We start from the raw sequence: 23,688 nt of genomic DNA, 5'->3' as shown, positions 1-23,688 counted from the left end.
AGTATTGCATCACTGCTCCAGCCACCAGTACTAGTTCCCTGTTGACTTTTAGGCAGATTTCACAGTGTTGATTTTTAACATATAAAGGCCCATATAAACATTTCTCTTTATCCAGGCCTTTAGTCATTAAATAATCTATGGCCTGTTAAAGCTGGCTGGGTGGGATCATTATGATTACCGTATTTTTCGCCCTATAGGACGCACTTTTCCCCCTCCAAAAATGAAGGGGAAATCTGTGTGCATCCTATGGGGTGAATACAGGCTTCAGGAAGCTATCAGCAAGCCTGGGGAGCCCACGGGAGTTCCTGCAGGGCTCCCCGTGTTGCGGATAGCACACAAGGCGCCCTAAAGCAGAGCGCCCTGCGCGCCGGGCAGACATCCGCAGCCGGAGCGTCCTATGGGACGAAAAATACGGTATTTCATTATTATGCTTTTTATTACATTTTTATTATTGATGCTCTGTAAAAAGTGTTCTTAATGTTGTACACCGCCCTGGGATCTTTTGCTAAAGGGCAGTATATACGTTGAATAAATAGTAGTAGTGGTAGTATTTTGACCAAACTGCGGGAGGCTGCGGGAGGCAGTGGAGGACAGAGGTGCCTGGTGTTCTCTGGTCCATGGGGTCACGAAGAGTCGGACACGACTAAACGACTAAACAACAACAACAAGTGGTAGTATAAATAATAGTGGTAGTAGAATAAATAATAATAATTGCCTAGACCCAGCATATCTTAAGAAACAGCGAATTCCATTTTCTACCATCATGTTTCCTCAGACCGATTATACTGTATTGGCCCGAATATAAGCTGCACTTTCCTCCCAAATTCTGATCATAAAAAGTTAAAGTGCGGCTTATATTTGTGGCCTTACATCACCAGCAAAGCAGCACGGCTGGCCTCCACTCACAGAAAGCAGCACGGGGCAACAGCGTGCAGTTTGCCCACTGAATATGCTTAATCTTCTTTGGGATGATTCAAAGTCTTCCTTGCTTGGTTCCGCCCCCCCCTGCTCAAAGTTTTTTCATAGTTCTGTAAACCTTGGAGCTGTCCTCAGCCTGTTGATATTCCCTCTTGTGTTGGAATGCCATTTTAGCTACATAACAATTGGCACTTGGGAAATTGAGTTTGTTATTAGTATGGAATAACAGCAGTTATTACTTTCTCTAATTTGATGATGATATAATTATTCAAATTGGCACTTCCTTATAAGCTTTTGCATCCAGGGCCTTCATAATGTTCCTTGTGGAACAGTGGGTGACTAATTTAGGTCTGTGTGTTCAAGCTGAATTTACCTGTGTCTGCCCTTCTGATTGTTAGGGAAAATTGGACTCTGAGGAAAAGTGTCTTGTTACTGTGGCTGAGAAGTGAGTTGTATTTTTCCTCTGAATTGTTTCATGTAAGGAGGCCCTTTCCGGATACTGCTAAGACAAGTTCAAACTGCTAGACTGGATGCTGTGTGAGGTAAAGGTAAAGGGACCCCTGACCACTAGGTCCAGTTGTGGCCGACTCTGGGGTTGCGGCGCTCATCTCGCTTTATTGGCCGAGGGAGCCGGCGTACAGCTTCCGGGTCATGTGGTCAGCATGACTAAGCTGCTTCTGGCAAACCAGAGCAGTGCATGGAAATGGCATTTGCCTTCCCGCTGGAGTGGTACCTATTTATCTACTTGCACTTTGATGTGCTTTCGAACTGCTAGGTTGGCAGGAGCAGGGACCAAGCAACAGGAGCTCACCCCGTCATGGGGATTCAAACCGCCGACCATCTGATCGGCAAGCCCTAGGCTCTGTGGTTTAACCCATGTAAGGAGGCCCTTTCCAGATACTGCTAAGACAAGTTCAAACTGCTAGACTGGATACTGTGTGAGGTACAGGGCTGTAAACAGCAACAGCAGAAAGAAATGACATGAACTGCCTTCAAGGAAGAAGGAATGGGTGATTCCTTCTTTGCCCTCCCCCCATCCCTTTGTCATTCATATCCGTTAGGGCTGCATTCATCCATTCACTTAATATTTATCCAGTTAAGACATTTGCTGTACCACCCATCTTGTGAGCTGTCAGGCCCTTCTCTCCCAGTCAACACCATAAGGGAGCGTGTTTGCCTACTGGTTTATGATGAGAGCTAGCTGTTACTTTTGAAACAGGAAGCAACAACACCTTACCATGCATTCATTATGCTTTTCACCAAATCTTACAGGAGAGCTGACAGAGTGATAGATGGTGCAGGGTAGTGACTTCACCATGTCCCAAATGTAATGTTGCTGCCAGGTTTCTGCTTGGTGCACTGCTTTTTGTCCTATTTCTGTCTAGCAACTAATGCAGCAAGCCTCTGCTCTCTCAGCTAATAAATGTGCAGCATCTCAGTGAGGTGCAGGTATTTTGTACTTTTTTGGATTTGTCTGCAACAGGGTAATTGGGAGCTGTTTTTTGCTTTCCTTCCACACTGTTTGTGTTCCTTCAGAATACGTGAATTGCAGCTGAGGAGGTCAACTGCTAATGTGGCTTTCATGCTTGGTGGGTCCTGAAGTGTCTGGCACGCTGCCAGCAATATCAGCTTCTGTTGTATTCAACTGTTCAGTGGCACACTGAATTAAGCATATTATTTTTGTAGGTAAAGGCTGAACATGCCAAAATTAAGATTCTTCCTGTTTCTTGCACTCAAAGGATGCTAGCTTTTCAAAATGCTTAAATGAAAAATTCTTAAATGAAGGTTTTATCAATCTTTGCACATCCTGATCTCTCTTTCTCTTCCCTTTCCCTTATCATGTTGTCCCAGGGGAATTGTCCTTCAAAAAATCAATATAATCTGCATAGTTCTGAGTTAAAATACTATGCTTTTCCATTAAAATCTTTTGAGCTTGTATGCAAACATGAATTGGGCTTGGGGTGTAGGTTTTAGCTTAATTACAGGGTTATTTATTGCAAAGCTGATTTGTTGTGTCAAAGGGATCCCTGAATTTCACTGTATGTTTTATATTTACTCTGTGTCAGTGTGATAGATTTCTATTTTTTTGGTTACATGTGAAAGCTGTCTAAAGTGCCATATACCAGTTTATGTTAAGGAGTAATTCTTCAAATTGCTTTAATAAACCCTTGTTTAAATTTCTTGTTTGCCCATTAAGCAAAAATTCTAGCAGAATAGGTATGAATGAGACTCTTTGGGTACCTGCAGTACAAACTTAAGCCACCCTTCCCTCTCCCATTTGTGGATTTTGTGTGAAGTGAGAGAAGTTGTGGTTTATTAGGCAGCCACAAACTAGAAAAAAATGAGGATTTCAGAACTGGCTCATTTCAGCTTGCTAGACTCCTATTTCCCCACATACTCTGTCCAAACCTGGTTTTAGTGTGCCAGTGTACTGTGGGTGTGTTTTTCATATTCAGTCTGGCCAGTGAATCTGATCTGATTTTGCTTTGGAGATGTTCAGCCATGGATAGTTCTGAATGTCCTGAAGCAGTTTTTTTTTCAACTCCAGCCTACTGATGTAAGATTGTATTTCATAAATAAAATCATTTTCTCTTAACACTAATCCCAGTCCAGCATTTGTATAGCTGGATAAATAAGTGTATAATGATGAATAATTTTATCTATTTTTATTAGCAATTTTTATTTTTTTTCCGGAGGGAAATTAAGATAAGCATCGTATTACAGCACAGTGTACCAATGGTGATGTTGCTTCTCCGCCTGCGGCAGATGTCGCAAGGTATGTGGTGGCTGTAGATTGGGTGACGACAGGAACAGGTATGGTGGCAGCAGCAGGAGGAAGGCTGCATTTCCCGTTTCCCCTCAAATAGCAAAATGGGACATGCCACCCTGGCTGCCAATATCTTTTGAAGTGGAACATAGAATCATAGAGTTGGAAGGGATTCCCCAAAGGTCATCTAGTCCAACCCCCAGCAATGCAGGAGTCTCAGCTAAAGCATCCATAACAAATGGCCATGCTTTAAAACCTCAAGGAAGGAGAGTCCTCAACCTTCTGAGGAAGTCTGTTCCACAACTGAACAGCTCATACTGTCAGAATGCTTTTCCTGATGTTTAGTCGGAATCTCCTTTCTTGTAACTTCAAGCCATTGGTTCAAGTCCTACCCTCCAGAGCAGGAGAAAACAAGCTTGCTCCGTCTTCCATGTGGGAGCCCTTGAGATATTTGAAGATGGCTATCATATCGCCTTTCAGTCTCCTCTTCCCCAGGTTAAACATACCCAGCTCCTTCAATCATTCCTCATAAGGCTTGGCCTCTAGACTCTTGATCGTCTTAGTTGCCTTCCTCTGCACACATTCCAGCTTGTCAACATCCTTCCTAAATTGTACTGCCCAGAATTGGACACAGCATTGCAGGTGTGGTCTGACCAAGGCAGAATAGATCCTTTGATCTGGACACTATACTTCAGTTGATGCAGCCTAGAATAGTATTAGCTATTTTTGCTGCTGCTTCACACTGTTATTTCTGTTTAAGTCTTATCTCCATCTCTCCCTGATCAAATCCCTGTTCAGTGTGAGTAGCTGATAAAAAATCAATGAGTAAGTTGATACTCCTGATTTCGACCCAAACTGTGTCTGTAAGCCAGTGAAATGAAGACTGGTGTTATGTCTTAATTGTTGTTTACTTCAGTGTCAAGGAGATGTGTTTGGCTTTAGAGCCAGCACATATAGCTCCCTTAAGAACATAATAACATTCCTGCTGGATCACACCAAAGGTCTGAATTTGGGAATGGGCATTTTTATGAAAACTGATTACACAATTACCAAGGAGTTGATGTCATTTAGGATAGAGGAAAGGATATCCATATTCCTCACTCTCTTTCTCTCCCCCACCTGATTTCTGCTCAGCAGTAAACTTAGATCAGCCCTTTTTAAATTGTCCTGACCAAAAATTGGAAGCCTTTTGAGATCTTTAGTTATAAAGTAATCCAGTTGCCTTGAACTGGGCTTCCCTTGACTTTCCTGATGAAAAGGGCGAGAGGGAAGCCATTGGGAATTAACATTTTGAACAGTACCTGAATGGGAAGGTAGACAGAGCACTGCAGCCATCAGAAGAGATCAGGTTTCCAATGTCCTTTGAAGCTTGCAATGCTCCAGGCACTTGCCAAAGGCTTCACAGGGAAGATGAGTTTTGATCAGTGTATTGAAGTGGGAGGGATATATGACATTATACATGTACTGCTCTGTGAGGGAGTTCCAGGTCACCTAACAATTACTGCTGTTCCAAACAACTTGTTTATTTGCCCAGTTATTCTAGCTAAGGTCATCAAATGAGTGGAAAGCCCAAATCTGCAGGAATGTCGTAGAATTCCTGCAGATGACTTGGGAGCAGGGGTGTTGATCCCAAACTAATGTAACTGTAACAAGATGGCATTTTGAAAGATGAAAAATATACTTCTGTAGGAGACAGTATGAATTGGTTTGCTCTTAAGGAGGAAGGCAGTGGTTGGCAGTTTGTCTCCTAACAATAGCAGGCAGGGAAAAGGTTACTGAGCATTGCTTCCCCATTTTTAGGCGTTATCTGTCTATAGGTTCACATATCTGCACACAATATCTGCAATTTGGGCCTTTTGTTAATGGCGGTTTCAGCTGAACTCCAGATGACATTAGTTAACATGACAATAATAAGAAGTTTGCCTGCAGTCACCCAGCTTCACTTTTGGACAAATGTGTTCTGAGGCAGGCCCATTTATGTTCAACGTATGAATCCCTAGGGCAGCCAGGAAGAAATAATTAAAATGAAGCAGCAGCAACTGTACCAGATGGTTGCTGAGCAGGTGCTTTTGCTTGAACTGATGATTGATAGTCCAGAAGAGAAGGATAGCCTGAGGGAAGGAAGGATGTCACCAAAAATATTTCAAAAGTACCCTAATGATATACAGTTGGGGAATAAAAGAATAGCTTGTGCCCAAACGGGATATGTTAAGCACACCGCACAATAAAGAATTAAAGACTAAAAGAGTTTTGAATTAGTACTGTTGTTTATACCTATGAGCTCTGCATTTGCCAAACATTTTTGTTAATGAACTGAATTACACTGGACACTGCACTGGGTTTAAGTAGAGAACAATTCTCACAGGGATGGATGGATGGATGGATTATATTTGTTAGTCGCGTTCCTTACAATGTAACTCAAAGCAGCATACATTAAGTAGGCCCAGCCCTCCTTCACTAAGCATGCCAATCTAGAACCACCACCTTCCAACTGGGGCCATTCCCATACTTTAAATAAATGGCTATGAATTAATATGCATTAATACAATAATATACAATTAATATACAATAAAAAATACAATGAATTAATATACAATAAAGTTACCTACTTGGCATGAAGGAGTAGAACTTACACACAGACCTGAGCCCTTGCTTCTTTCTCTGTCCCCCATAAATTAAGCAGTGCTCCCATCATTCTTCTGAGAAGAAAGTCCACAGGGTTTTTTGGTGAAATGTTTAAAGCTGATAATAGCACTGCTAAAACTTACAGTAGTACTTCATACTTTGCTATACGCACACACTCATTCACTACTGTGGCATGAGACCGTCAATGGAGAGCACCTCACTCAATCCTTTTTGGGATCATTAATTCCTCCTTCCTCTGGGAGAGTAGCATGAAGACTGCATAAGGAATCTTTCCTGGCCCCATTTTTATCCTGCCTTTCTTCCAAGAATCTCAGGGCAATGCTTATGACCTCCCCCTGCCACTCTTTTATCCTCACACTAGCTGTTTGAGATAAGTTAGGCTAAGATAGACCATTTTTTGTGGTGAAAGCCACACATACCCCCAAACTAGAATGGTGCTAGGTTCAAGGCATTGCGGAGAACAAAAATATGGCCAGGCTGCCAATATAATTGCTGTTGCTGCTACTTGCAAGACAGAAACTCCAACCACCAGCAGCGCACAGAGTATTTGCTGCTGCTAATGGTGAGCCTAATCCCTGAAAAACTGCTGGAGAAATTTGGTGAAATCATAGAATTGGAAGGGATCCCAAGGGTCATCTAGTCCAACCCCCTGCAATGTAGGAATCTCAGCTAAAGCATCTATGGCAATTGGCCATCCAACCTCTGCTTAAAAAACCTCCAAGGAAGGAGAATCCACAACCTCCTGAGGGAGACAATTCCACTGTCAAACACTTCTCAATTTCTCTGCAAATGGATAGGGTGGAAAAATTTGAGAAATGATTTGTGAACAGCTCTAGTTTCTAAGAGATTTTCCACATAGCACCTTGCTGCATAAGTGCTGTGATGCTTTTCCAGAAGCACAGGAACTTCACTTGAGAAGTCATGTCATTTTTCCTCATCAGTACATTTTTCTTTGATAATTTTCCACATTTACTGTTGGAAGCGAGCAATGTGGACCACACCAGTATTTGGCAACATAGCCTTGCAGAGGCTAGCATGGGTTAAATAGTTTCATATGTTATCAGAAGCACTTAAATAGGATGCTTGGACCCCAAATCAGTAGTTTTGCAGACGTGGTCCCAAACACTTTGCTGATTGTGCCATTTTCACAATAATGGGCTCTGGCTGGGACCTTTCCTTATACTTTTCAGTGCTTGGATCTGGCACCATTCCAGCAGTGAAACAGTCACAATTTTTATATCAGTTTAATATATCTATCACGCTTTCCCTTAGATATTGCATGCTGTCAGTACTTTTGATAAATGGAGATGTTAGTTCTTCTCATTTAACAGGGTGACAGTTCAATTTCTAGTCACTTTCTAAGCATTTGATGTTCAGATTGCTGACAGTAGGGACTGGTAATTTCAAAAAAGAAGGATGGAGAATAGCACACATTTTTGTTTTTTTTAAAATAAAGACAAAACATTTTTTGCTACTGAATTTAAAGAGAGAGCACTCTCAGCAATTATTAGAAAATACTTTGTTCTGATGTATTTAATTTTCCCTTTAGAAAATATTTTCAGACTTCAAGTCTGGTAGCTTCCCCACTCCCACAACAAGTGGTTCTTGTCCTGCCACAAATTTAGATTATTCCATTATAAAATATTAGAAAACATACATATTACAAACTTTCAGATTTGACAATCCCTTGTTTGATCTTAGATGCTCTCTGGGTGGCTTCCCAAAAAATATTAAAATACTGTAATACATCAAACATTAAAAGCTTATCCCCTGTAAACAAGACATACAGCAGCCCTTCACAGTCTTTCTTAGGTCACACATCACACAGCCACAAAGCTGGATTTTTACACACCGCAGCGACCAGCGATCAATCCCAGTTCTGTGGCAGATAGACCTGCCTCAGACATGCACTTTCAAGCGTCTCTGTGTTATATTCACAGCTTCCATCAAATGTGGCTTACCTCTGGTCCTCCAGATCAGTGGCGTAGCGTGGGGATGCAGGGGGGGGGCCGGGCGCAACATCTGGGGGCGCGCGCGCTCGCACTTGCAGCTCTCTGCCCCCTGCTAAAATCCATGGGTTAGGGGGCGCAAATTACTTGCCTTGCCCCGGGTGCTGACAACCCACGCTACGCCACTGCTCCAGATGTTGGACTTCAGCCCCTATCATCCCCAGCTGCCAGTGTCAACTGCCAGGGATGATGGGAGGTATAGTCTAATTTCATTGGGAGAGTCACAGGTTAGCCTGGTTTACGTGTTGCGTGTATGTCTAAAGTTTTATTTTTGTAGGTGTACACACAGAAAATGTAATGTGTGAAGCAGACTTGTACTCCTAACACCCAGAAGAAATACTGGAGGTGAGCTCATTTTGTTTCAGCTTGGTGTAGGCCTCCTATTGCTGGTTCAAAATTCAGAGCAGGTGCTCCAATTCCTCTCTGAATATGTATGTGGCAACTGAAAAAATAATCTGTGTAATAATTAGGAATCATACATTGCATCCCAGCATCATGTGACATGTGTCTTATTTTGAAATTGATACTTAGTTAAGAGGCCATCTGATGCCACCTTCCATGGGTTTGCTGAAGCTATAACTTTTAGCCACCTTATATACCATTCAGGGATCCTGAAGTTTATGCTGTCAGCTTTTTCTGCTGTCCTCTTTTCTGCTTTCATTGATTTCTCTGCATGATGGGTCTGTGGCAATATTCCCTGGATTTTCATCCACTTAATATTTTGCAGTGTTTTCATTGATCTTTTTATATCATAGTTGTGCTTGAGCCTATTTTTAGAAAGCAAAGCAATCCATCCTTTGTTTTTAAAATTAAAACTGTGGTCATTAATATGCGTACTAAACATCTATGCCACCTTGCTTGTTTGAAATTGACATTGTTTTGAAATTGGACTCAGGCCTTGCTGCACTTGTTTAATTCTACGTCAGTTCTGCCACTGTGGCTGAGAATGCGATTGTTTTATGTGGTCTGCTATACTGAGATTGACTAGGCTTTTCTTTTTCCATTGTATCCCCCTGCCTCCATTCCAATACAAGTTAACTGGACTACCCCATGATTGCCTGGGCATGGTTTGCATTTCTGCTACTCATTCTAGCATATAATTTCTTTAAAACTTCTCTTCAGAGAGCATACAGTCAAAAGTATGCTATACCAAAGTGTAGTGTAGTTCTGCATCAAATTCTGTTCAAATGAAGAGTCAGATTATGTAACCTTGCATACATTTTGTGTAATTTCAGTTAGCTACAGCAGAAGGGTGAAGAGTCATAAAAACTACAGAAGCCCGATCCCTGGCCTTTCAATGCCTTCCTTTGTTTTGAGATGTTATTAGAGTCGGTCCCTACACTTTCATGTTATGTACTTTCAAAAAACGAAAGTTGAGATTCTTGGAACTCTGAGATATGGTCTTTTATATATCCGTGGGGTAATCTGTGACCCTTCAGATATTGTTTGACTACAGTTCCCACTAGTCTTCACCAGTATGGCCAGTGTTCAAGGATAATGGGAGCTAAGATCACTAGGAATGTAGGAAGCTGTGAATACCTTAGATGATGGGTTCTGGCCAAGCCCAGTGGTTCCAAGACATTCAAGATTTCCAGAGTGAATCCTGCACCAGTAATGTGCTGTGAGCTATTTTTGTAAAACATTATACTTCCTATGAACAGACCCAGACATTAAGATCTTCCCCAGAAATCCCCCCTTGCTGTTTTTGAAGTGTTTTAGAGGAGGTGTTTAGGGATTGGGCCTTTTCTACCATGGCTTTGAAACTGCCTCCTGGAGAGAGTTCATTCTGCTCCCTCTCTTTGTTTTCATTGCAGAGTGAAAGCTACATTGTTCGTGGAGGGTGACATTTAGAGCTCTCTTGAGTGGGTTTCCTTCTCTGGCTGTTCTACTGGGGTTTTTCTTTCTTTCTTTCTGCTAGTCTTTGATTTCTGTTTACTGCTGCTTAATTGATTTGATATCTGATTCTTGGTTGATTTGTGTATGTGCTTTGTTTTTAATATGTGCTTCATTTTAAAATGTTGTTAGCTGTCTTGCAGATCTTTTAGCTCAAAAAAGTGAAAGATATGTAATGTAAAGATGTAATTCAGAGCACAGAAAGAACAGTTTTTCTTGCCTCAAAGATTAGAGCAGAAATACAATGGAGTAATTGTGGGAGTAACTGCCATTGAATTCAATGGGAATTATTTTTGAGTGAACTTATATGCCATCTGACTGGGAATTTTCCTAGTCAACAAGAGTAAGACATGAAATGCACTGTGGAACATTTGCTATCATGTAGTTTGAATTGATGTCCTGACACCCAGCTAGGTCATCCAGTGCAAATATGAGGATGAACATGTTGCTAGCAGTTTCTCCATATTGTGCCAATAACAGTCTTGGTACTTTGTCAACAGAAATGGTGCGTTCACATCAACATTAACCGCCTCAGCTGGGATTACCTCACTGCTGACATAAGTCGTACCACTAAACTAAATGCTGTTTCTTTGGAAGCAGAAACCATGTCCAAACACGTTGTTCTCTCCATTGCTTAGTCTTGTGATATCTCACATGTTTTTGTCTTGCAGTGAGGGAGTGTTAATATATGCTTTGAATTGCTTTGCAGCACCTCCCTGCATCCTAAGAGAGATTTTAATATTCATACTACCTGGAATTTGTATAGTGCAGTAGAATATTCAGAGTGCTTCATTTACATTCACCTATCTCAATAATTATTAGAACAATTCTGCAAGGTAGGTCCACAAGATTGTCCCTGTGTTGCAGATGGTGTGTTGTTAGTGGCTTCCTGAAGGCTATCCAAAGGCCATATTTGAACCCGAGACTGCAAGTCTCTTAGCTACTATGCTACACAGCTCCCAGTCTTGAGTTTTATGATGCTAGCCTTTCTATGTATGGCACACAAGGTGACCTTGTTCATCACAAAGGTCTGATGAACTCTCTGTGGTGGGACCTATTAGGATAATCCACCCCTGGTGACTTAAAAAAGTCAAGGGATACCTGAAGGATTTTCCAGAAGCCAGAGCAATCCTGTCAAGGCATTGCTCTTGCTACGGAATGGTGAGATGTGCTGGGCTGTTGACATGATTGCTTCCAAGTGCCCTTTCTGACACTGTCTGGAGAGCTGCTCAGTTTTCAGGGAGCTCCAAGCTATAAAACAAGTTGGACGAAGGCTAGAGCACAAGTGGTGTAAGACTCAATTTGAAACTGATCGGACACAATAGCTATGCCTATTGCAATATGGTAAAGGTGACAAAGAAGGCTTACTTTGCCACCTTCATCTGGAGTAGCCTGCCAGCAGAGCTATTCCGTGTGGTTGTCCTCAGGAACAGAGTTTTGGGACAACTTAGAGGCCTGTTGTGACAAGTTTCCCAGGCATTCTGAGGATAAAATCACCTATCTCTATCTTTAGTTGAATGCTATTGTTATTGCAGAGCCAAGTGAGGTGTTTGACAGAACATCTTGTGGGATTGGTTTCAGTTGATGAAGCATGAGGACATGGACAAGATGATTGCAGCGGTTTGGCCCACAGCATGCTCCTTTGACACCTGCCAAACATAGTTAATTTGTACTAGCCAAGAGGAGTTGGCTGGGTGAGTTCAGGGAGTAAACCCATCTTTGTGTGGAGGGGTTGGTGCCTTCCTCCTTGAAGGAGGCAGTAGGAATATATGACGTTTTCCTGTATAGTTCTCCAGTTTCAGGATTCAGGTGAGTTGAAATGCAGTTTGTAAATCCACAAATAATAATTGTGATTAACGATCTGCTAGGCTGCTTCTGTTGGTGGCAGCTATGAATTCCTTGTAATGTGAAGTTTGGGCCTCAGTGGTTATATCAGCAAGGTGCAGGTAGCTTACAACATTTGTCATTTGTGTCACTATTTTTGTAATTCAGAAGACTTCCGGCTCAGGAAACAGAGACAATGCTTTAGTGGGGCATTGTTCTGGCCTATAGAACACCATACATCTATCTCTGACACAGCAAAGTGACACCACCACTGATTGTAGACTTCAATTGTCTAAATGATTTATGTCATGTCTTGTAATTAAGTACAATGTTGGCTATGCTGGTTTGATTAGAGTTGGCTGAAAGGCTTTTCTTCCACAATTTAGAGTTGACACACCCAGTGGAAACCTCTGTCCTTGCATATCTTCCCAGCCATGGAACTGGTTAAGTATTTGGTCAGTATAAATTGCTTTACAAGACAGAATACTTGGCAGAGATCCTGCCAAAGACTTGTGCAGATTTTTGTTGTGGGGGGAGGTGGTTCAGTGATCAATAGTTCTTCAAGTCTGCTTGGTCGCTTCTTTTTGCCAGCCAGATTGACTGTGATTGACACCATTCAGATGCACATTCCTTTTATTTATATTTGCCCTTGCTGAACAGGGTTGTCAGCAGTTCATAGTACACTGGCTTTGGTATTCATGAAGTTACATTAACAGATGCTTTGTGATGGAGCCGTAGATAAAAGGTGAAATAAGGTTAAGCAAAACACTGTTCATGAGCCAAAAGGCAGTCTCAAAGAAGTCTAGGATAACTAATGGAGGGAGGATTGTGAATGGAAACCTGCCAGTGCTATTGGAGCAGTGTGTGGAAGAGTGTGGGGTGAAGGGAGAGTGTCAGTAAAAAGGCGGTTACTTCTACTCAGTCATAATCTGAGATTCCTGGCTGTTGGAAGTCACCAAAGGGCCGGGGGCCACTAGGGGGCGCATCGTAAGATGGCTGACAATAACATCTCTCCGACCCACATGAGGTAATTTGGAGGCTATGATGGGGGTAATTAGCCTCCTTAGCCCCCCAGGATTGTGGGGGGGACGGCCCTTGCCTGCTGTGCCCTATACCACCCCCGAATTTGTGGGGATGGGGGCACTAGGCACAAAGCCTTCCTGTGGGATTTCGGCACTCCTGGACGCCGTCCCTGATTCGCGCCACTAGCTGCAAGAACTTCAAAAGAAACAATTTGGACGAGGCGAATTGCACATACTTCAAGGAAGGAGGGGGAGTAAAGACTGCGGACAGAAGAGATCTCTGATAAAATAAGACAAGAATAAAACATGAGAAGATACATCAAGATACGGTACGGCAAATGACTGATGGAGGAGGGGAAAAAAACTTTCCTTTCTTTTTCTATGTGATTAAACAAGAATCCCCTCCCCTAAGGAGTCAGAAATGTCGTTTTAAGGACTTAAGCTGTGGATTTAAGGCTGTGTGGAGATAAACTTTCGAACCAAAGCATGTTTCAAGATGAGCCTGGAAGGTATAAGAGCTTTGGAATGACGCAGTTAAAAATGCCGTCGCCATTTTGGGAAGTTCTGTCGGAGGTCTTGAGTCTGGGAGGAGAAAGAGAGAAACAAAGCTGTTTATATATTGTGGATTAAACTCCTCAGTGGGACTCAAGAGCGACAGCTTCGTAAGAATATGATGGAAAGAGCGATGTTATCTATGAAGGAGATGATATATGGAAACCATCTGGATTTCAGGATTGGAAGAACAGAAAATTCACACAGGATTATTATATTGGTGTTTATCGGCTTAAGGAGACTAAGAAGAGATCATAAAGAAAATAGAAAAAAAATATGAACAAGATATGATGTGGAAACAGCAAGATAAGACTGGATAGAATTATGAACTCTGCCTGGACTGATTTGGACTGATTTGGACAAAAACGCAGCAGCAAGAAGATGATCAGAATCCCCCGTTGATCTTGAAGTATGGGTCCCCCCAACAAAATTCAAAATTTGGCTTTGTAATTCGGAATTTATGTGATGTGATTTAATTTGATGTGATTGGCCAGTTAATAAAAATTATTTTTTAAAAAAAGGAAGTCACCAAAGGGCCTTGTTCCTCTCCTTTCCCCACCTCATTATATGTGGCTTTCTTTGTTGTTGTTTAGTCGTTTAGTCGTGTCCGACTCTTCGTGACCCCATGGACCAGAGAACGCCAGGCACCTCTGTCCTCCACTGCCTCCCGCAGTTTGGTCAAATGCGGCTTTCTAGCAGGGCCTTTTTCAAAGCCCCTTGGCTTCAGTTACAAGGAAGCCTTTACAGTGAGCAGGATATTAGTCATAAGGGTCTTGCTCTAGGACAAGATAATTGTTTGTGCCACAATACTGGGAATCTCTCTCTTCCCCCACTCTACATTTGCCATTTCTGGGCCAGCTAATGGGGTGGGGCCTCTATGGCAAAATTACTGCTTCCCCTGACTCTCCTATCTGCTTAACCAGACAGGAATGGGGAAGTAGGATTTGGCTGGTTCCCAAGTGCCCCTACCTCCCACCATGGGCCGCTTTGATAGGTGGATGGGTGACCCATTATGTCAGGTTACCCAACTTCAAAGGAAATAATCAGGACAGCACTTTTAAGTGTGCTCCAGTTATTTCCTTTCTTCTTTGCAGCCCACCTTAAGTTCAACTGCAAATAAAAAATGTTCCTAACTTTTAGGAGTTGATGAATATATCTACGTAGTGTGGATTAAGAAGGCAACGTAGTACATTGTGATGTGCAATGAGCATATAAGGAGCTAGAAAAGTTGACATTTTCCCTGATTCCAAGTCATCTTTGATGCTTAGCTGCCCAGTGGTGAATGCAAACCTTTGCCTTTCAAACTGTTCAGTGTGGCTCATTCATAGTGGATAGCTGTATTTAAGTTTCCTAAGCTATGGACAGAAGAGAATAAGAAGAATAATTTTGAATTTCTAGCTTTTAATTATAAGCTTGTTGAGTTTATCTTTGAACTCCTTTGTACTTCAAAACAAACAGCTCCCTTAGATAAAATGTACCGTCGCCACTAAATCCAGTTAATATTAGGGGTTGCAACTGGCAGCCCACAGCTAATGAGTAGCCCAGGATTGGGGAACTTTTTCTGTGGCGTGTCACATTCCCTTGGTGCTAATCCGTCAGAGACTGCATGCTGAGAGTGGGGAGGATCCTTTTCTCCCTCTTGGCTCCCCACACTTGCGTAAAATGAGGCCTGTGGATTACTCACCCAAGGTCTAAGCACTTTGGCCACATAGTTGCCAACCCAATGGAGAAAGGAAGAGTCTGGAGGGAGAAGCTGCTAGCAGGTCATACTGAGTAGTTAGCTTTGCCCCCCTCCTACCCCCGCCATGATCACTTCTCAGAGTTTTCCCCTGGTAAAACGTAACTACTGAGCAGGATCTTTGATCAGTTCCACAGTGTTAAGATAGGTGCTTGTTTCCATAAATACATTTGTTCAAATTTATGAGTTTATGATATCCTCTCAATCGGTTGATGTCAAGATTATCCTGGTAATAAGAAGTGATTGTAATTGGAAGACCGCCCCCCGCCCAGTAGAAAACTGAATCATACAAAGAGCCTCAAAGCAGACCTTGCTTTTCCCTATAAGATTTTACAGAGCAAAGCCGAGTTTCAGGTGGGTTCAGCCACTGCCCATAAAACACCTTTCCTCTGTGTCCTTCTGTTATTTATCCCCCCATCCCCTTTTGTGCGTGTTGAAAAGAGCTTGAGGGTGCTGCAGAAGTAGGCACATATTTTACTTCGAGGCGGCAATAACCAGTGTAAGGCTGTCGGGGAGACAAGGTGTATATTTCATTTTTACCTTACTGTAAAGAGTTGAGCTCAGCACTTTATCCTGAATTGCAATTGACCTGTGTATAGGAAAGTGGCCCCTGTGTTATCCATCTCTTCAGTGGGATTTGACATCACGCTTTCAGGTGGTTGTCATATGGAATGCACTTTTAGCTTGAGGTGGTGGACAGCTCCTTTATGAAAATCTCCCTTTTTTATATGAACTAGTTTTAAATGAAACAGGATAAAAATAATATTATATGGAAGAATAATTCAGGAATAATATATATATCATGGGGTATATAAGAAAAACAGAGAATGAAATACTTGGTTTGACAGACCAAGATTAGAGTCCAAGCCTATTTACGTTTACTCAGAATTAAGTCCCACTTCATTCAGTGGAACCTACTCTCAGGTAAAGGTGCACAGGATTGTAGCCCCAAGTGATATCTTTCCTTTTTTTTGGTAGGATCCAGTCAAAAGTGAACATATCCAAGCCCCATTGACTTTTCTGAGAAGAGAGCTGAGCAAGGGTTAAATTTTCCTATTGAAATCGGCTGGGCTTAAAAGTGCTTGGCTGTATTCATTGATTAACAAGTAAAAACCAATTTTAATTATTGAGGACAATTTTTAATCTGTGTGGTTGGGCGTTAAAGGCATGGTTGTTTGTTTTCAAAAGCTATTTGGTTCTCCTATATTGCTGTAATAGGGAAGGGGGCATTTTGATATCAGACATTAATTTCGTGTGAAATAATGGCTTCTTAATTGGTGCTATTGTTATCTGGTTCCAGTTTGAAAGTCTATAGTGAAGAGTTCAATTGTCATATGAGCTTGTGGCTGAAAGTAATCGCTAGCTGGTGCCCATGGGCTGTGGGTTGGTGGCTATCATGTATTTTTTTGACAACTGAAGGGGAGTGGGTGAAGCAGCAATAACTGTACTCTCTAATTTTGTGTTCTGCCCTATCCCATCGCCCCCATTTTGCGACTGGCACCCACAGCACATTATCTTAATTTGAAATGGGTTTGCTGGTCTGAAAAGGTTTGTGGCTCTTGTTTTAACTCATTAAACCATTTCTGATTATGAACTCAGATTGTTCCTATTTAAAAATTAAAAAACAGACCAGAGCATGTTTCCCCAGCCTTTTTAGTTCTGGGGAGCATATTTGGAATGGGCATCACAACATATCCATTTCACAGTAACCCCCCCCCCAAAAAAAAAACTATAATAGACTCGCCAGCAGGCAAAGCATCACACCCCTAAACAAACAAACAAACAAACAAACAAACCACAGACGAAAGAAAGCAGGCAACACCTTCCACCCGCCACAACAGACAACCCCCTTGCCAAATAACTTTTTTTTTTGTTTAATTGAATGGGTGTGGATTGGTGCCAAGGGGGTGTCTGAGGGTGCTGTGGCGCCCACAGGCACCTGAGGGCCAGAAAAAAAACACTTCTGGATTGGTTGCTGTGATAGAATTCAGCCTACTGAATTCTGCTCATTCCCTAAGAGAAAAATTGTGCAGTCATGCCATGAACGATTTTCATAGAATCATAGAATTGTAGATTTGGAAGGGACCCCGAGGATCATCTAGTCCAACTCCCTGCAATGCAGGAATACGCAGCTGTCCCATATGGGGATCAAACCTGTGACCTTGGTGTTATCAGCACAATGCTCTAACCGACTGAGCCATCTGCAAACTAAGCTAGCAATAGAGAAACATTCTGTCCTGAACTAGGATTAACTTGCATTCAGCTCAGATGATGCAATGATGCAAGGATCTACGAACTGTTGGGATTATTTCGGTATTTTCTTATTTTTACCACATCTACTCAAGAGCTCAGAATGGCATATAATAAATGGTAGAACAGTAAAATGCAACATTAAAACAACCCATGGATGCTTCAAAAGCCCATGCATGAAATCCACCAGATAAATGTTTCCAGAAGCTGTTTCAGGGCTTATCCACTCTTAACTTTTGCCCTGCTCTTTCCAGGCAAGGTCTGCTCTTTCAAGTTCTGTGTCCAATTGCTCTCTCTCCCCCCCCCCCCTCGGAGTTTCCCCCACGAAAACTCACTCTTTAAAGCTGAAGTGTAACAAATTGCTATTCAGGTTGCTGATTGCTATTTGCTCTGATTCAGCTCTAAAGAGCAGGTTTTCACTGGGAAAGCTTCGGAGGAAAAGAAAAAAAAGGAGCGCTTGCACACAGAGCTTTAAAGAGCAGACCTTGCCTGAAAAGCATGGAGAAAAAGTAAATGTGTTCACAACAATGTTCATAACAGACCTTTGAGAAAAGGAATGGTTTACAGCAGCCTTCACCAGCCAGGTGCCCAGCTGTGCTGGCTGGGATTGTTGGGAGTTGAGGTCCAAAAACGCTGTGGGGCCATTTAGCTGGCAAAGGCTGGTTTATAATGTTTCTGAAGACTGGCAATGTTGGGCTTATCCTCATCAACCCTATAGAGCTGGGAACGACTGCTGAGAAATCCTGCATTATGTTTTAGCAACAGAGCTGCAATATTAATCAGGACCACCTTGCCTCATCTAATTAGGAGCAAAGGTGTGCAGGGCACACATTTCCTAAGGTATTTGGAGGACATGGGTTGTGTGGGTCAGCATCAGGATCTTGAACTGAGATTGGATGCTAGCGGTCAGAATAGTTGTTCTCAGTCATCAAGCAGTGTGTTCTATAATATTAATCATATTGCAAGCAGTATCATGCCATTGCATATTTGTTGTTGTTTAGTCGTTTAGTCGTGTCCCACTCTTCGTGACCCCATGGACCAGAGCACGCCAGGCACTCCAGTCTTCCACTGCCTCCTGCAGTTTGGTCAAACTCATGCTGGTAGCTTCGAGAACACTGTCCAACCATCTTGTCCTCTGTCGTCCCCTTCTCCTTGTGCCCTCCATCTTTCCCAACATGCATATTTGTAGAAGCTCCAAATCTTATTTCCAAGAATGTTATATCTCTTCGTTAGAAATCAATGCAATACCACATTTGTAATTCTGTTCTATATTAGTTTGTCAGTGCCTTGTAAAATGCCTGTGATTAGTTGGAAGGTATAGCCATCTAGAGCAGTAGTTTCCAAACATTTTACTCCCAGGACCCACTTGAGATGGCTAAAATTACAGAGGCCAACGTAGGCCACAAAATAGCTGGAGAGGAAGGGTTTGGTGTAACAAGCTGACAATTACTGGCACTTTCTACTGATAGCTAACCCATGTTTGGATATTGCTAAATTGTTTGCCACAACATTTTCCTTGCGGCAAGGAGTTCCCTAGCTCAGCTTTCCTCAAGTTGTGTACAGATTTTTGCTCTGGAGGTCTTGTGACAACTTCTCCACTTTGGGCAGAATTTGCTGGTTCACAAATTCTAAGGGGAGAAGGCTTTTCTTTTCTGTTTTTTCCTTCCGAACCTCACATGCATTTTAACCCGTAATCTGTAATTTCTTCTCCCATTTTACTTTCATTGTCAGTTTGTGCCTTTTCCCCTTCCTTCCACCAAATCGACACTTTCTTCAACTTCCATTTACATTCACTTCTGCCTCATATAACAGTTTCCCTCCCTTATCCCCTTTAAATTTCCAGTTTGTTTGCACTGTTCCAGCCAAAAGTCCACATTGTTAGGGCACAGGACAGGCAAGCAAGGGAGGACTGTGACACTGAGCCCCACCTCAATGTGGCTAAAGACCCGCTGTTTGAAAAACAATGATCATCTTGTAGCAAGTGGGAAAAGTAGGAAATAAACCATATTTTGGAGCCAGTGCATACTACTACTACTACTACTACTACTAGAATTTATATACCACCCTGTATCCGCAAGTCTCAGGGCAGTTCAGAATTTACTTTCATGCATTTTTGATATGGCAAAGTCAGCCCACGTTTGCTTTTGGGAGGTTTGCAAATAGATTCTGATTCAAATTTATGAGATGCATTGCAACAATAAGAGAGATGTTGCTCAGCCTCTCCTTGTCAAACAAAGCCAGGCTGTCTATCCTAGGCAGACTTCTCCCATGAACTAAGGTAACTTTCACCTTGCTCAAACAAGGACATGATTCAGATATCTGTTGGGTAGGAATATATATGTTGTGTCCTATTTTTACCTCACTTTATTTTTCAGAGCAAAACCATTTTGGCTGCTTTCTTGCATTTGTGAAGTCATTTAGTTGTGTGGTTTGGCTTTCAGTATTATGACCAAATCAAATTTTATTCTTCTCAGTCAGGGGAAAACCCGCTCTGCCAAGCATGGTAATGTTTCTTCTCCCATTTAGCTGAAGAAGATTGGTGGTGGTGGCTTTGGAGAGATTTATGAGGCAATGGATCTTTTGACCCGTGAGAATGTGGCCCTGAAGGTGGAGTCAGCGCAGCAGCCAAAGCAAGTTCTCAAGATGGAGGTGGCTGTCCTAAAAAAGCTACAAGGTAAGAAGTAAAGTTGTTCTGGAAATGTAAGTTTTTAGAGCTTGTGTTTTCATATCTTGTCCATCTTCTCCATTCTTTTGTTGTGCTTACTGGCAAAACAACCACCACCACCCTAGAACCCCTAAACACATAATATTAGTGGATAGCACTTTGTGTTTCTCTTTAAAGTCATTTTAACCTTTCACCAGATTAACGCCACTTTAGCTGTCATGACTCCCCACTGTCCCAAATAAGAATTCTGTAAGTTGTAGTTTGGTGAGAATACTAAGAATCCTCTGTTTCAAGATTCCTAGCTTCAGCCTTAGAACTACATTCCCCTGGGTTTCCTGGGGAGAGGGATTGACCATTTAAACCAGTTTAAGTGTAAATATCTCCTTCCTCACCCTCCAAAAGAATTGTACATACTTCCTGTTTAATCTGCCTTCTTAGGTTGCAGCAGCAGACTTGGTGTCAACCAGAACATGATGTTTCCATTTCAGAGTCCTAAGTGTACCTTACATGCTATAGAATTAGTGCAAAGTGGCCGTAGCGCAAGAATTAAAGGCTACTCTGACAGTCCTAAGGACTTGGGCAGTGAACTTTGGCACTATGTAAAATATAACCAGTGTTATTGTGCTAGGAATATTCACATAAGTAGAGGGAGTAGCTGATAGCACCAAGGACAGCTCTAATGATCTGAGAGGAGAACTGAACTTTCTGAGCAGCTCAAATTTCTTTTACTGTGTGGATTGGGATTTCTTTTTAAATATTTCCTCTTGCTGCAGTCCTCGTACAAAGAGTGTTTCAAGTCTCATAGATATACAGATTGCTCTGCTGGGTTAGACAATGATCCAACATTTTGCTTCTAAGAGCAAACAGAAAAGAAGCTTGCAAGCAGGGCATAATGAAGATAGCCATTCCCTGTGTGTGTCCTTAGCATCTAGTTCTCTGAGATAAACACCCATGCAAGAGTAAACTTCCAAATATGGATGTTCAATTTTGTGGTGATGGCAATAGCCATTCATAGACAATGGATTGGCTAAATCTTTTTTAAAAGCTATCAAACACACTGGCTATCATTACGGGGTGTGCTAACGAATTTTGTGAGTTAGTCAGGTGATGTGCATAGTAGGGGAACTTCAGATATTTTTTTTCTCTGCTCTGACCTTACAGCTAGCTAGTTTCAGTGGCTGATCTGGTATAGTTCCTCATTTACCCCTTCAACATGTTGGGATGTAAATTATTTGGTGATGCAGCTACGTGTTTGAAATAATTTTTTCAAACATATAAAGCAAGTTTAAAAGTCCAAGTTAAAAATGAGTTCTTAGTTATAATTCATTTTAAAGGGGTTTACTCCTATATTGTTATTTTTTAATGTTATTATTGGGGCACCCCCCCATGACCATCACAGAGAAGATCACAACTGTTTCTTTTTTACAGTGCATTTTATAGCAGTTACTTTTAACAAGTGGAGGAAATGTGATTCTTGAATGTTTGCATTAAATTAGATAAGCAATACACAACATTTCTACATGCAGCCCATACTTCTCAGAAGTATGTTCCACTATGTTTATGGGGACTTATTGCCAACTAAGTCTACATAGTAGTACAGTGGTACCTCGGGTTAAGTACTTAATTCGTTCCGGAGGTCCGTTCTTAACCTGAAACTGTTCTTAACCTGAAGCACCACTTTAGCTAATGGGGCCTCCCGCTGCCGCCGCACCGCCGGAGCACGATTTCTGTTCTCATCCTGAAGCAAAGTTCTGAACCCGAGGTAATATTTCTGGGTTAGCGGAGTCTGTAACCTGAAGTGTATGTAATCTGAAGTGTATGTAACCTGAGGTACCACTGTACAGTCTTAGCTTTACTGGACTTGGAATGTACAGTCGACTGTAAAGAGGGCATGAGCAAAATTTTATGCAAGTATGACTTGCTTATGGAAGTATCTTGTACTCCTTGTTTTTAGTCATGTAAATACACTGGTACTAATTTACTGTCTTCACTCTTTGCAGGGAAAGATCACGTTTGCAGATTTATTGGCTGCGGAAGGAATGAAAAGTTCAACTATGTTGTCATGCAGCTTCAGGTGAGTTCTTTGGTATTCTGTTTCCCCAGTGTTCCACAGATGTAGTTAGTCGGTCACCACACTGTTGACTAGGTGTTTTGTGCACAAATGTGGTCATTAGGAAAAGCACAAAGTGAGAAATCCCTCCCTTTTCTAGAGCACATTCCAGGGAATTCAGAGGGGGTGGTTGTTTTGTGCTGGATAAGAGAGAGAAATATCCCCCTACTCTGACATACTTGGGGGAGGAGTCAGCATTTCACTTTGTCCCAGTCTTGGAGACACTGAGAAGTGTTCAGTCTCTCATACCGCTTCCAAGTGTCTCCCCAGAGGACATGAGGGAGAGAAGGGATTTTTTAAAATAAAAAATTCACTGATATCTGCAGATAGTTGAAGTCGCAGGACTCTATCTCTTATACTTGATTGTAAGTAAACCCCACCCCATCCTCAAAATTCTCTAAAATTTGGGGGAAGTGCACACTTGCACTCACTTTGGGAGGGCCTTTGTAGTGATGAAAATGAATCACAGTTTGGTGCAAAAGGGAGAGTCGGGTCCCTTTCCTGGTCTTTTATATGTGCCAGGTGGGTTATGGGTTCAGGAGCAACCACAAATAATAGCTTTCTACCATTATTTGGATCCGTTTGTTTTTTGAATTAGGGACGGCACTCTTCCCCCTCTCACCCCACCTAAATAAATAAATAATGCAACATACCATAAAACCTTTGTGACAGAGCAAAGGTTTTATGTTGCACTTCTAAAGATGTTTTGTGGTTGTGACTTGAAAATGAGAAGAAGTGTCTGAAGAAGTGTGCATGCACACGAAAGCTCATACCAAGAACTGACTTAGTTGGTCTTTAAGGTGCTACTGGAAGGAATTTTTTTTGTTTTGAAAATGAGAGTTTTAGTGGTGTATGAAAGCTGACGATGTACGAATGCTGGCTCATTTAGGAATTTTGATTCTGCTCCCTTAATCTTCTTTTGATTACAGTGCTTTAGCAAGTTAATAGCATGTTTCAGAGACTGGTTTTAAATTTTCTGTGATGTGAGGAAGGTGTTTTGAGAAAGATGGGATGAAGCCTGAGGCCATCTCTTAATATGATGAAAAGCTCTACTGGGTTTTTGTAATAAGAACTCCTGAGTAAAAAAGACTTTATTTTTAGATCTGAGTGGTGACATCTTCATTCCTTTTTCACTTCTATTATCATATGGCTCTATTTCTACACGTTTTAGCGTGATTGTTGCTCTCCTCCAAATCCCTTCTGAGCTGAAGTATCAGCCAGAACTGAACACAGGGATCTCGACTGAACACAGGGATCTCACAACATCATGACCACAGCTGGCCTGAGATACATT

The 23,688-nt window shown here is 41.9% G+C and overlaps 1 protein-coding gene across 1 annotated transcript in view; it reads left to right on the top strand.

The window, feature by feature from the left end:
* TTBK1 (tau tubulin kinase 1) overlaps window positions 1-23,688 on the top strand; it is an 89,130-nt gene that overhangs the window by 837 nt on the left and 64,605 nt on the right. Inside the window, exons 2-3 of the mRNA XM_083733928.1 lie at window positions 20,146-20,293; window positions 22,285-22,358. Coding sequence (XP_083590054.1) covers window positions 20,146-20,293; window positions 22,285-22,358 — 222 coding nt within the window. The remainder of the gene's footprint in view (window positions 1-20,145; window positions 20,294-22,284; window positions 22,359-23,688) is intronic.

The sequence above is a fragment of the Podarcis gaigeae genome (genome assembly GCF_964106915.1).
Source record: "Podarcis gaigeae genome assembly, chromosome: 3".
Classification (NCBI taxonomy): Eukaryota; Metazoa; Chordata; class Lepidosauria; order Squamata; family Lacertidae; genus Podarcis; species Podarcis gaigeae.
This window is presented reverse-complemented; position numbering and strand designations above follow the sequence as displayed.